This window comes from Amborella trichopoda, chromosome 9 (assembly GCF_054954075.1).
Source record: "Amborella trichopoda isolate Santa Cruz 75 chromosome 9, AtrichopodaSantaCruz75HAP2 v2.0, whole genome shotgun sequence".
NCBI classification, from domain to species: domain Eukaryota; kingdom Viridiplantae; phylum Streptophyta; class Magnoliopsida; order Amborellales; family Amborellaceae; genus Amborella; species Amborella trichopoda.
The window spans coordinates 8,371,722-8,386,416 of record NC_142344.1 but is presented as its reverse complement, the minus strand read 5'-3'; the positions used below and the strand labels follow the sequence as shown (position 1 = coordinate 8,386,416).

Here is a 14,695-nt window from a genome sequence, read left to right as displayed (position 1 = left end):
CCAGTTAGGTAATAAGCTTGGAAAACCATGAAAATTGTCAAAATACTAAATTCGCACAATATTAGTTCAAATATTTGGTCGTCTAGAAACATTCAAATTAAACTGCGTATTTGCAGGTCTAAGTTATTGAAATTTTATAAAATCATCAAATCCATGGCTCTCAAACCATTGGAATTTTGAAATGAAATCAAACTGATACATGCATGGAAATTAGTATTAGTTTATTAACACGTAAATTAGTTTCATTTAATTACAAAGTCATAACGTAATACATTGCTTGAGGAGAGAGAGAGAGAGGAGGATTACATAGTTCAATTGGAGAGAGAAAGAAAGTTTGTTGGAGAGAGAGAGGATTACATAGTGCAATTGGAGAGAGAAATAAAGTTTGTTGGAGAGAGAGAGAGGATTCCATATAATAGAATATAATATTTACCTATTTTAAAACCTGAAACATTTTAAAATCTCATTTCTTTTTTGTATGATTGTAAGTTTGATTTATTGCTATTTTTTATTAACTTGAATATCATATATTGATTTTCATACTATCCATCCATCCATGCATGCTATAATTTCATGATTGCATTATTTAATTGCAACCTACAAACAACTAAATTTTCACAATTTTAATTTAATATTTTAAAATGTCAAAATAAACTATGTTTTCTTAACTATTAAAAGACTTCATGTTGTTTTCCATATAAAATTTCAAAGTTTGTAAATAATTAATGATGAATTTCTTATTTCTCTCAAAATAAATTTTTAAAATATCCTTAGAAATATGTATGTATTTCCATCACAGACAATGACAACAATGCCGTTGTTTTATTACAGTGGTGTTATATATTTCATTGCTTTTCTATCACATGGTCATAAGATTATTTTCGTTATTACTTATTTCATTCTTACGTGCAAAACACATAATTCAACTATTATATATCATATATTTGTTTTTATTTTCTTTGAAAAAAGATTGAACTATACTTGGGTGAGTCAACTCGCCAAGCCGGGTCGATTTTCAAAACACTTTTATATATTCACTTTTATAAGGCGTTGTCTATGTAGTGTGTTTATGTAGTTTCCCTATAGTATAGGTATTACGTAACTTTAAAAAAAAAAAAATCACTATTAAAGTAGAATGTCTATCGCGTGGAGTTCATCTCTTACGTGACATGCACCACATATGCATTTTGCATGACATAAACATTAACTAAAGGGAAAATTCTAAATGTGACCCCATCACATATAATAATAGAGTGCATTTAGATATGAGTAGATGGTTGGCTCTCGAGCGCCAAATGTTGATCTAATGGTCTACAGTATTTTATTTTTAATTTTTAATCTATAAATTATTTTTAAAAAATAGATTTAAAATAGCCATGGGTTAGAAGATATAGTTTGAAATCTTGAGTTTATCAAGATCTGGGTTAGAAGATATAGTTTGAAATCTTGAGTTTATCAAGATCTGGGTTAGAAGATATAGTTTGAAATCTTGAGTTTATCAAGATCTGGATTAGAAGATATAGTTTGAAATCTTGAGTTTATCCAGATCTGGGTTAGAAGATATAGTTTGAAATCTTGAGTTTATCAAGATCTGGGTTAGAAGATATAGTTTGAAATCTTGAGTTTATCAAGATCTGGGTTAGAAGATATAGTTTGAAATCTTGAGTTTATCAAGATCTGAACATTTATCAAAAGTAAATGGTCTCCTTATATACTTTCCCATCTCATAATATGCCTTAATCATTCTATTTTCGATGTTCCTCTCTCTCCCTCTCATCCTCGCCTCTTTATATCTTAAATATTAAAACTCTCTCTAGAAAAGCTAGAAAAGAATTACCTCTCTCTCTCTCAAGAATTGCCCATCTCTTTTTTTTGACAACTAAGAATTGCCTACCTCTCAAGAAGATTTCTTCAAAAAAAACAAATCATGGGGGAGATCACCTGTACACCAGACACCTCCAATCTAATGCTCCTAGCGGAGTGCGCCTGCGATGCTTCAAAAGATGGAAGATATTTCAACACTCTGAAGAAATTGGGGGCTCGAAAGATGAGTCATGTTTGCGAGAAAACCCTAACAAACACTGACAGAGACCCGCATCAAAGTAAGCTCTCTCTCCCCAAAGACTTCATGGAAAAGCATGTCATCCCCTTCCTTACTGACGATGAGCGAAAAAGAATTACAGAGAAGGAAAAAGGTGGGGGGTTGCCGGTGGTTGCCTATGACGAAGCAGGGAGGACTTGGGATCTAATCTTCAAGTTCTGGGATAGTTCCGGGAACTACGTATTGATCAAGGACTGGAAGAATATTAGGGAAGCAAACAATTGGAAACACAAATTGTCCTTCTGCACCTTTAGATTTGGCTTGAATGGCAAGCTCTGCTTTGCCTTTTTCAGTGAATGAAAAGGCTATGAATTTTGATCATAATTTAGATTCTCTCTTATTCTATTCCATGTTTATCTTTTTTCATATTTTGTGGTTCTCACTCTCTCTCTCTCTCTCTCTCTCTCTCTCTCTCTATATATATATATATATATATATATATATATATATATATATATATATATATATATGGGTGGTTCTCCCGTTCGCATGTGTGTTTTCTACCAACTCTACAGGAATCCATCCGCTCGATCAGAAGCAGGGGAATTTGATATATATATATATATATATTTTACATGAAGACCATTTTTGAGGATGCATTGAACAATTATTTCTTTTATTGTTTCATGATAAAAATTAAGATTATCCTTGCAAAAAGACCATTTTTGAGGATGTATTGAACAATTATTTATGCAAACGGTGAGAAATACAACATAAAATTCTAGGTTTTTTTTATGTTGCCCTAAATGATAAAATTTCTTCTTCTTTTTTTGAGTTTTTTCTGCAATATAAAATTCGGGGGTTTTTCTATGTGGCCTTGAATCCAGAATAACATGTAATTTCTTGACACTCTTCCAATTTTTTAATTTTAAAGGGAATATATTACAATTAAGTCTTATCCAAGTGCAAATGGATCTTGATCTATCGTTTGTTTGTTTTTTGTTTGGATGATATTGAACTCTAAAATTTGAAAATTGAAGTCGAAATGGCATTTGAAATATAACAGTTATATAGAGTGGTCTATTCACATTCAAAGCATGTGTCCTAATCACACATAAATAAAGTATATAATAAAAGGGCAACTTCTACAAAATAAAATGCCAAAATAAACTATATAATAAAAAAGGCATCTTCTACCAACTAAAATGCCAAATGTATGCTATTATTTAAAACTTATTTCAAAATATACGAATTTTATGTACATACTTGTAAAAACTCAAATTCTTTAAAACTATAGGTGATATTAAAGATAATTATATATTAGAATTTACAATTAAAAATAAAAAAGAACTAATAAACCAATTTAACTTAAGGATGTTTTTAGTAGCTATAACATATTAATAAAACAATATCAAAGTAATTATGATTTTCTTCATGAATATTATATTTATATGTTTCTAATTATAAATATTCTAATATATATTTATTTATTTTACAATTGTATTAATATTAATATTGTAATTCATGTATTACCATGACAAGAATTTTCATATTATCAAAACTAATTTTCAAGTGGTGAAGTGAAGATATTTGTGAAGGCTGAAGGACAGGAAAGTTAAAAGGTTAACCGTTGGAAAAAAGATGATTTAACAAGGGGAACAAGGGGAAACAATATTACAGGGAATATTGGTTTTTTACTAAAACTAAGTATTACAAAGTCAATTGAAATATACTTACCATTAGTCTCCTCCAATGTTCCATCTAAATCCTTAAACTCTCTTCTATATAGGGAATATTTACTCTCTTCCATATAGGAATATTGGTTTTTTTAAACAGGTGAACTTTTTTTGGTTAAGTATTTAAAGTTAAATTCAATTATACTTACCATTAGTCTCCTCAAATGTTCCATCTGAATCCTTTCAACTCTCTTCCAATTTTCTAATTTGAAAAAGAAAATATTAGAATTAACTGTCATCCAAGTTCAAATGTATCTTGAACTTTGCAATTTTTTCTTTTGAAGATGATCTTAAACTATAAAGTTTAAAAATTGAAGTTAAATTTTTGCATTTGTTTGACACAATTATGCAATAGTCTAGAAAAGCTAATTGTTAAATTTTATTTGTTTAACACAATTATGTAATAGTCTAGAAAAGCTAATTATGCAGAACGAAATGGTAACAAGAAAGTAAATTTTTGCATTTGTTTAACACAATTATGCAATACTCTAGAAAAGCTAATTATGCAGAACGAAATGGTAACAAGAAAGCTAACCCACATTCATGATTCAATTACATCTCCCTAGGGTGTTGAGCTGAGAGATGCTCTAAAACTGCCTGCATAGATTGCTTGGCAAACTGTTTCTGCCTGAAGCTGACATATGGGTAGCTCATAAATGAGAGGATGTGAGAAGGCTTCGAGAATGAGAGGATCTCATACCATACCTTGTTCTCCTCATCCCATTCAATAGAAAATCGCTCTTCCCCAGCCTGTTACAAGTAGTCATAGATATATGGATAGAATTACAAATTACTGCAAGTTCTCAACATAAAATGAATGGTTGCCAACTTAGTCAACAGAAAAGAACCATAGGCATGTCCCCAAAGAAGAAAAGAAAGAAAAAAAAAGAAGAAATGGTGCCATAAAGGGAATCCAAAACTACAACATATTTAAATCCGTCCTTCAAGTCGATATGATAGAATTTATCTGTAACAGGAATCTCATGATCTGTAGCTAGAAACTAATGAAATAATAAAATAATAATATAGAGCATAAGCAAACAGGAGTGCCATCCTAGAAGCTCAATAGTGGGACATGGCAAAGCTTTGTGTCATGGCACTAGAACAAAAGGAATTTTAGGCATGTCCCCAAAGAAGAGAAGACAAAAGGAATTTTAGGCATGTCCCCAAAGAAGAGAAGAAGGGAAAAAAAAAGACTGTCATAAAGAGAATTCAAAGTACAACATATTTAATTCCATCAAGTCGATATGATAGAATTTATCTGTAACAGCAATCTCATGATCTGTAGCTAGCAAGTCGATATGATAGAATTTATCTGTAACAGCAATCTCATGATCCGTAGCTAGAAACTATTGAAACAATAGTATAATGAAACAATAGTAGAGAGCATAAGGAAACAGGAGTGCCATCCTAGAAGCTCAATAGTGAGACATGGCAAAGCCTTGTGTCATGGCGCTAGAACAAAAGGAATTTATAAGAAAATAAGACGCTTTAAATGTTAACATAGAGCATAACAAATCAGGTATGGTACTGGGACACTCCCCAGTCCAAACCCCATCTTTTCTCTTCCAACCTATCGCCCCCTTGAGCCAAATCAGGCATTCTTTTATGGAGAGCCACGATTGCCACCATCCTTTGGACTCTGTGACTGGAAAGGAACCAAAGAATTTTTAGGGGAGAGTTCTCTACCATCGACATCCTTCTGGAAAGGGTGCGATCACTTGTCAATTTTTGGGCAACCAACTCCAAACCTTTCAAGCATATTTCTCTAGCGGATTTCCACCAAAACTGGAAGGCCTTACTTCACCCAAGGCCTTCTCACATCCCTCAGGGCTCCTCATGGTCCCCTCCCACCCCCGTATTTATTAAGCTTAACTTCGACAGCTGCTCTCTGGGCAACCCTGATCCTTCGGGAGTAGGAGGGATTTTCTGTGACTGTGAAGGCTACACCCTCGTCTCCTTCCCGCACTTCATTGGCTGCACTGACTCCAACCAAGCCGAGACGATGGCTCTTCTAGTTGGTCTCAGATGTTACAACAGGGAGTGGGGAAACCCTTTGAACATCAAAGGAGACTCCGCCAACATCCATCTCATGGGCCTCCAAAGCAGCCCAGTGTCCCTGGAGGCTCAATCCCCTTTTTGACGAGATTTTCCACAGAAGCTCGGACCTGCAAACTGTCTGGAGGAATAAATGGAGAGAGGGAAACTCCATTGCAGATTCCCTCGCTAAAGAAGGGGAGTCCTTGTAGACCCTTTCCAGTGCTCTTTTTGATCTTTATGTAAAGCTTCGATAATTTTTTTAGCCCTGTAAAGGGTTCTTCTCGGACACCCGACTTGTGGGTTGCTGATCAATTTGTACCTCACTTTGACTCAATACATCAGTTAACATTCTCAAAACAAAACATGGAGCATAACAAATGACACAAATTTTAGGCTGGGAAACAAAACCTGACACAGTGCAGTATAGTAGGCCCATGATCTTATACTACCTACAAATTCAAATCATATGTGAAGCAACCAGATACGAGTTATTTCTACATTCATTCTTGCCCCAACAGAACCCCACTGTGACTTTTTAAATTATTCATCCATAGATATGAGCATTTAACACCTACCTCCATGAAGGGTTTTAAGATTAAGCCTAACCTACTTGAGATAAACATTTTCCTTCAATTCTTAGTGTAAAGTTGAAAAATGTCCAGCTCTACTTAAATTGAAAGGTTCTGTTGACAGGTAGGTGCAAAATCAAGCATGTTAGCGGTGAACCAATAAAGGGCCTGTGACAAGGACCAAAACAAATGCTTACTTATGCCTCACTCTAACCAAATGGACCTTCAAGGCATTGATTGCCCACTGCCCCATCCCCCTTGGCTTTTCCACATAATCCATTTCCCATGGCCCCACTGGAGGTATACCATTTATCACAGGCCATCTATTGCCCATTGCCTATTGCCTATTGCCCATCGCCCGCTTGATGAATGCTAACAAACTCCCACCACCAATTGGTCAAGGCAATTTTCCGTTGCAACTCAACTCCTACATGCACTAAAAAACCACGAATTAATGAATAATAACCATTAACTCCTAATTAACACAGATATTGACCTTTTTCCCCTTAGCCTATTGGTCTCTGAACGCACCAATTGCGAATCATTGATCTCCTCAGCCCACTGGTCCCACAGAGAAACAAAATTCCGCTCTTAGTTTGTAATAAATTAAGTGTAGATAAATGTATAATTTACTAGCGATTGTCAATTTACAAAACTGTGCTGTTTGGGTATTTTGTACAAAATTCCCAGAGGGGAACACATTTCCTATCTCAAGATTGGGGCCTTGTAATTATGACGTTGGTTCAGGAGACACCATCTTTTGAAAGGGCGTCAGCTACCAAGTTTGATCCATGAAAATATGTCCAAAAGAATAGAATGTCAAAAAAATTGATCAAAGATGGGATGCAACCTCCAAGGCCTTTTAATAAACCAACAAAGTGGATCCCCAGCTGGTTTTGAATAGCTTCAGCGCATTTAGAAGAGCAAGGGCCTCGGCCAGAATAGAGTAGTGACATCTTATCAGGCCTGAGCATGCAAGGATGTTTCAGCTGAGCAATCATGGAAAATGCTGTCAATATCAGCCTCACCATGGTTTCCAAGAGAGGAAGTGTCAAAATGTAGTTTAACTGCATGAGCAGAAAGTGGAATCCAAAGAGTTGATTTGGAAGCAGACATTGATTTGGAATAAAGAAAGTGCTTCCAGTGCTGTTCAAAATCAGCCACTGCTAACTGATGAGTGTCCAAATTCTTGGCAATATTGAACCCAAAAGATAATGGTGGTTTGGTTTTTAGTCAGTGGTGATGGCATTGGTGAGGGATTCCTTGCCTTCAAACTCATTTCTTTATTGGATTTCAACCCATGTGTCATATTTACAAGGGAATGGACGCTGCCATGGTGGAGTTATCAGAGAACTTTGGCTATTAGAAGAGAAAATATTCACCTGTACTGAAAATTATAGAGAATAGTAGAACTTGCATAGATCCTTGCATGCATTAGGCTATTTTTCTACACCTTACTTATTTTTGTACTGATTATGATATTATCCTAACGGTTGGACCATCGATGGATTCAATATGTGCAACATGTATACCTCGATATGGAAGTCAGCAATCTCATTACAAGGAAGTTTAGTACATATAAGTTGTAACTAGAGTCAACTGGACATATATAGCAATTAGGCAAACGACTAGAACCTATCTAGGAATCTAATTGTGTTCATGATTTGACTACTGGATTTATATATTAGTAATTGTAGTACACAATGTTTCAAAAATTGCAATCTGAATCAGAAATCACCCAAGAACAATGAAGTTCTCCAGCCGAATTGGTGGTTTATCCATTATAAATTATATAATATCCACAACATTAAGTAAAAAGCTTAAAGAGCACTCTGGCTAGCTACTCCCGGGCCTTTACATGAGGTTCAAGGTTTGACTCCCTGGATGTGCTCTGTCTAAACACATGAAAAAGAACACAGAGCATTATCCATGGCCAAAAAAATTTTCATTCCTACTTTTTTTCGTAGAGAAATTGGTCTGTGCTTACATTTAACAATTTTAGTTGGCATACCTAAATGCATTAGACAGGCAAATACAGATTATAAAAGAATGTGCAAGAAAATTGAATAACATGGAATAAAGTAGAGAAACACTGAAAAATAAGGGAAAAAATCCTAAGAAATATGAAGAATTCATGAAAAATCATTAATACATTGGGAAAAAAAAATTAATGCACAAAAAGATACATCTAAAAACATATCCTATGCTAAAATAAAAAACTATGGCGTTTTTCTCAAGTCTATAGATAATTTCTACATCATCATCATCATCATCATTATCATCCGAGACTTATCCCAACTATTTTGGGGTAGCTACATGAATCATGTTCTGTCATTCTACTCTATCAAGGGCCATACCCTCACCGTATCCCTTCTCACTACTTCCATACATGTCCTTTTGAGCCTTCCCTTTGCCCTTTTAGAACCTTTCAATTGAACCAAATCGTCCCTCCTAACCAATATTGTATTAGGTTTATGTTGCATATGGCCAGCCCACCTGAATCTGCTTTTTCTTATCTTATCGTCTATTGGAGCCACCCCTAAGTTCCCTCGAATGTATACATTCTGAATTCTATCCTTTGTTGTCTTGCTGCTCATCAATCTCAACACCCTCATCTCAGCTACACTCATCTTGTGGATATGTTGTTTCTTGACTGCCCAACATTCTGTCCCATAAAGCACAGCTGGTTTGACAAACAAAATTTCTGCATACTACTTGAAAATCATTTCTATAGATAATTTCTACATAGTATAAAAGAGAGAACATAAATGAAGAAAGTATAGATGATCTTATCGATGGACAAATAAAAATTAAAACTACATGAAATGCAACCTAGGCCCATTTTTAGTTCAATGATAAGCGTAGATCCATGTTGATCTAGAGTATTATGAAGAAATCGAACCGGATCTAGAGTTTTACAGTAGAATATTTATAAATATAACAATGCAAAAGAATTAACAGTCATGCGATCATCAAAGGTTGAAAAGTTGAACCTCCAATTTGTTTTTGGGGCCAGGCTTCAGATCAACTTGATTCAAAGTTCACTAAAACTTCCTTTGAAATGTGGATTTCGATACTCTCAGATGGGTGAAATTGGTGAGATTTCACACATCTTGTTTAAACAAATGATAAAGAAATTAAATACATTTTGGGAGCTTAATAAAGCCTATGGGCTGAAAAATGCCAGCCACACGAGAGGCCAATATACCTGCTGACTCTCTAGCTAAGTTAGGGCTCTGCGGGTGGTTCTAGGGGGTTGCAGCTTTCACCTCTTTCTAGAGTTGCATCGGAGGGGATACCACCCTCACCTTTTTTATAGCAGTTAGTCGGTTATTCCCACATTATTTCTCTTACATGTTGTCACCACACATCCGATCTTGTGAGCTGCACTTTTTGGAGCTACATAGGGCTAAGACCACAGGACCCGACTTATGAGTTGCCATTTTCCATCCATGTAAATGAACTCACACATAAAACTCAAATATTAAAAAAAAGAAAAACCAACCTTTGCATTTTTTTTGGCCTAAAAGCACCTCTTAACACAATATTTCAGACATGGCAAGCCTTAGCTATTGGGCCAGGACAGGGAGGCTCGCCCAAGTCTAACCAAACCTGGTAGGTGCCTAAAGGGACCAGGCCTGGCCTTGCGGGGCCTGGGTCCCCCATTTTGAGAGCCGGCAGTGAGCCGAGTCCAAGCGACCCAAGTGAGTACGAGCCTGAGTGGTCGAGTTTCAATACACTGCTTACAACCATAGGGGTCAGATGAATGACTAACATTTACACCCAAGATAAGGACAAGAAGACTTGCATATATGACATAGTTTGGGTTCAAACGTAGCGTTCTAATGCATAAGTCTGGTGGAAAATGAAAGTAAGCCAGGTAAATGAAGTTCTTCAATACTAGTGTTTGTATTCTAAATGGTTCAACATCACCTGCAAAGTAATCCTCCAAATCCTAGAAATGGAAGGTCCTAGTTTAAAAGTACAAAGACGCATTGTGCTTTCGAATAACATGTTCATGGTTCTATGGAGACAGTTCCCACAAGTTTATAGAGCAGCTACGTATTAAAAATTCCTTGCTTGGTGTTCCCACATGCCGAGCAATGATCACTCTCATCTCCCTATTGTTATGAGTGTGTGTGCGTGTGTGTGTCTATATATATATATATATTCCATGGAGAGGGAACACATATTTTATGATAGACTAAGGTAAAGGGGTCCTTAAATGTAAAAGTGAAGTGGTTCTCTCTTGCCCATTGCCTCCAACGTCTATTATATGCATGCATTAAAAGCAACAAGCTTAAGGGGAATAATTATGTGTAACTCAAGATAGGACCAAAAGGCTTTCAACAGTTAATTCCACATCTCTTCGACAATGTGCAGTTAGGGAAATCTTGTAAGCACTAGAACTCAAGTATGTAACCCCATTAAGCAAAGAGCTCTCAACACATTCTGCATTTATCTTTGATAGGGTAGGATGGTGTAAGCTAATGAGAATGGTATAAAAAATAACGCACATCAATCAATTAAGCGATGACAACAGAGATGACAACAACAACAAATTTAGATAATTTGAGATTATCTCCTGAACAGATACCTCTGTTGAGCACAGAACTCTGATGCACTATGCATTTGCCTTTGATCCAGTGATGCAAAACCAAAGAATGGGACATTTAAAATAGGGTGTGGTTTCTATAAGGTTGCAACCTTAAACAATCCAATTAAGGCGCACCTCCAAATTTTATTATAACATGTAATTTTAGTGTAAAATATTCTTAGGATTATTTGAAAATCTATTTTTATATCTAATTATAAAATTTTAAAATCTAAAAATGGTTAAAATCAAAAAAATCTATAAACATATGAAAATCTTGAAAATGGACGGTCTAGATAATGTGTTGCAAGATGCACTATGTCTGGGACTCATAATATTTTTTTTTATTCATATTCATACACCATGATGTTGAGATGATCAATTAGAGGGTTTTTCAACATTGAAACAACATTCTTCGATGGAATTTTGAGGAGCATCTATAATTCTACATTTTAAGGTTGTAACCTTATATAAACTTTTCCCTTTAAAATATGAGAAGAAGACAACAGTAGATAACAAAAGAGTAAGAGATGCGAAAAGATTTATGAATATCAATCAAATAGCCGATGGAAATGGAGATAACCACAATAATATAATAGATATTTCAAGATGAGTGGCTAAGTTGTGTTCAAGTACGATCTGAGAGGAAATATAAATTGCAAGTGAGGAAAATTCGAGAGGGAAGAATTACCAGTAGATGGCCATGAAGGGTCCCGCTACCGAACCTAAATGAATGCTTAAGCTTTGGACCCAAGTCCACACCCTTAGGGTCCCTCACATAAATAATCTCAAGGGGTAAGAGGACCCAAGGAAGAAACTCTTTTGTACAAACACAGAATCTTTCCCCTGTTTTTATTCGAGTTTTAGGATCGACAAGCGCCCAATTCAACTGGAAATGTCTGCATCATCCCAATTCAGAATTCATACCCAATAACCGGCAACAGAAATGAGAGACAATTGGTAAGATGGTATCAGGAGAAAGAATGAAATGGACATGCAAGCCCAGAAATGCAGAACGTGATGCGAGCATTGAAAACAAGACGAACAAAAATAATGACCAATGAGAGCATATCAGAGACAAAGTTTATGTGTGTGCGTGAGAGGGAGAGGGAGACGGAGATGGAGAGAGGATTAGAAAGAGAAAGAAAGAGAGAGGTGAGTGAGGGTGAGAGTGAGAGAGAGAGAGAGGCGAATTGAGTTAGTGATTGAGAGAGACGAATTGGGGTTGGGAATATGGGCATTTCAATCCGTAGATGAGAGAGAGAGAGAGAAAAATACCTCCAGTTTTGGAGGGCCTGCACTGCCTTGTCGTAGGTTTGGAGACCATAGCCAAGGAGGATACGAGCATGGTTCACTGCAAAACCATCAGAAGCGAGGCGTTGTGAGAATTCATGGATATCAGAGGATGCGTCCCCTGTGGCTCCATGAAACTTGGGGTCGTAGTTGAAAGTTCCACACCTGCATAACAGAGAGAGAGAGAGAGAGAGAGAGAGAGAGAGAGAGAGAGAGAGAGACGAGTCTGAATTAAATGTAATGCGTAATGAAGTCGAACTAAAATCCTAAAATGGAGATGAGAGCGAGAGCGAGAGAGAGAGGGGCTTACTGGTTCAGGCACAATTTCTGCTGCTTAGTTGAAGGGCAAGTCCAGCTGAGAAACGGCATCGAACCGCCTCGCCTCTTCTCTCTAACTCGGTACACTATCTCTCTCTCTCTCTCTCTCTCTCGCTCACTCACCTCCGTGTGTAAACCGCACTCAGCGGCGGCCCGAAATTAAATTCCGTTTTAATCAAAAAATCGGACGCAAAATTTCAGGGAAGAATAATAAATGTATATTGGGTAGGATTAAAAAATCGGTGTGAAATTTTGGATATATTTAACATTTTAAAATTTTAAAATTCTAAAAAAATTGAAAAAGGAATAATTTTTATTTATTAAACTAATATAATAAGTCAATAATTTAGATGTTTCTACCCCATATCTATCTATTTTCTGGCCTCTCCCAATCTCTTTGTCCCCACTCCCTTTCTGAAGTCTCTTGTTCAAGAGGGGATGATCTCACTCATCAAGCTCATGGCTCTACCCACATTCCCATTTTTACAGTATTATACACCATCCCAACATTCCCATTTTTACAGTATTATACACCATCCCATCGGATTGGGCTCAACTCCTTGGTATTTCATCAATTGCAGGAACTTTAACTCATCAAAATCTATATTGGTTGCACACAAGCCCTTCATCACTATACCACATACGTACTTTTTTCACCACAAATTCTAGATTTCACAATCTTTTGCATGTGTAATTGTTTGGCCCAATCTACGTCGGTTTTATAAATATCGGCCCGTTCAACTCGGAACTAGCCGGTCAAATCGAAATTGCGCACCAGATTAACCGCAGTTTTGGAGGTCCACTCGGGGGCTTGCACCCACATGACCAGTACTCAACCGACTGGTTTTTAGTGCAAACCAGTCGAGTAATAACAAAGTGAGCAGTTTTCCAAAAATAATTAAGTTTTTATAAATATGAAACATGGAACAAGTTATCTATAGACCATATGATTTGTCTTATTTTTTAGATTTTAAATTTTATAACTAAAGATAAAAATAGATTTTTAAGCCATCGTAAGGTTTTCAATACAAGTACTACATGCAAATACAGTTTAGAAGTGCACTTTATTTCTGTAGTATAAAAAAGACACCTTATTTAAACCTCACACTTCATAAAATTTCCTTTTTATTTTTCCCATAATGCCGTCGTTCCGTATCTCCGCAACAAAATTATTGACTTTGGACCTTACTCCATAAAACACTTAGGGACCTTCAAGGTTTGAGTTTAGTTATCGAGATTGGATTGGACCGGTCGTCTGATTAGTTGAACCTCAGTGCCTTAGCCAATTGTTCCATAATAAAGTGGTAGAAAATTGGGCAAAACTGATGTAAAATCACTTTTGGTCCGTAAAGTGCTCAACCAGTTGAATTGGCTAAACAAACTAGACAACATTTTTCTAATGAACGAGGTTTCCATTAGTTATTGGAGTCATGTGTACATATGTGTTCCCTCTCCAAAATGCACCTTAAAGACGGATGTTTGGTCCAAATTTTTAGGGATTTATAATATAGGTTAAGGTGATCATAAATTGAAAAATTAAAGTTTAAAATTTTAAAATATGCCATTTGGAGAGTTTTGTATGCACCATCCAGGTAGCATTTTTGTATGAGACAATTTACAAGATGGACATTCGTGGATCAGCGGGTGCTCGTATAAAACTTTTAATTTTCTAATATATTATAGATATTTAAACTATTATTTATTTTTTAATATTTTAAAATATGGTTCAACTAGTTTGATAAGTCGGTGGATTGCTTTCGACTAGACCAAAACATCACTTCATTCCTAATAACACTAAGAATGTGACATAACTTTAGATCTTGAAAGTCTAAAATCGTAATAAATAAAAATTATTTAGAACTTTGGTCCAATGTCACGGTCACTTAAGGTATTTTGAAAAAAAAGAAAAAAAATGCTAAAACTATAAGAACTAGTGTTTTAAAACCTCGATCAATGAATTGGAATGTCCGGATTACCAAATATATAAAGAACATGGGGTATTTTGGGCAAAAAAAGAAAAAATGCTAAAACTGTAAGAACTAATGTTTTGAAACCTTGATCAATGAATTGGATTGTCCGGATTACCAAATATATAAAGAACAAA

At 35.7% G+C, this 14,695-nt stretch overlaps 2 protein-coding genes across 2 annotated transcripts; one reads left to right on the top strand and one right to left on the bottom strand.

The window, feature by feature from the left end:
- The first annotated feature begins 1,927 nt into the window (after positions 1-1,927).
- Positions 1,928-2,401, top strand: LOC148780342 (putative B3 domain-containing protein At3g24850). Its single transcript, XM_088845985.1, has one exon. It carries the CDS (start codon positions 1,928-1,930, stop codon positions 2,399-2,401), a length of 474 nt encoding a protein of 157 aa, XP_088702111.1.
- Positions 2,402-4,129: 1,728 nt separating this feature from the next.
- On the bottom strand, positions 4,130-12,735 carry LOC18424149 (outer envelope protein). The gene is made up of 4 exons (XM_011630613.3): positions 12,584-12,735; positions 12,259-12,438; positions 11,672-11,879; positions 4,130-4,527 (listed from the first exon to the last, which is right to left on the bottom strand). The coding sequence occupies exons 1-4, from the start codon at positions 12,640-12,642 to the stop codon at positions 4,330-4,332; spliced, it is 645 nt and encodes a 214-aa protein (XP_011628915.1). The 5' UTR covers positions 12,643-12,735; the 3' UTR covers positions 4,130-4,329.
- Positions 12,736-14,695: the final 1,960 nt, after the last annotated feature.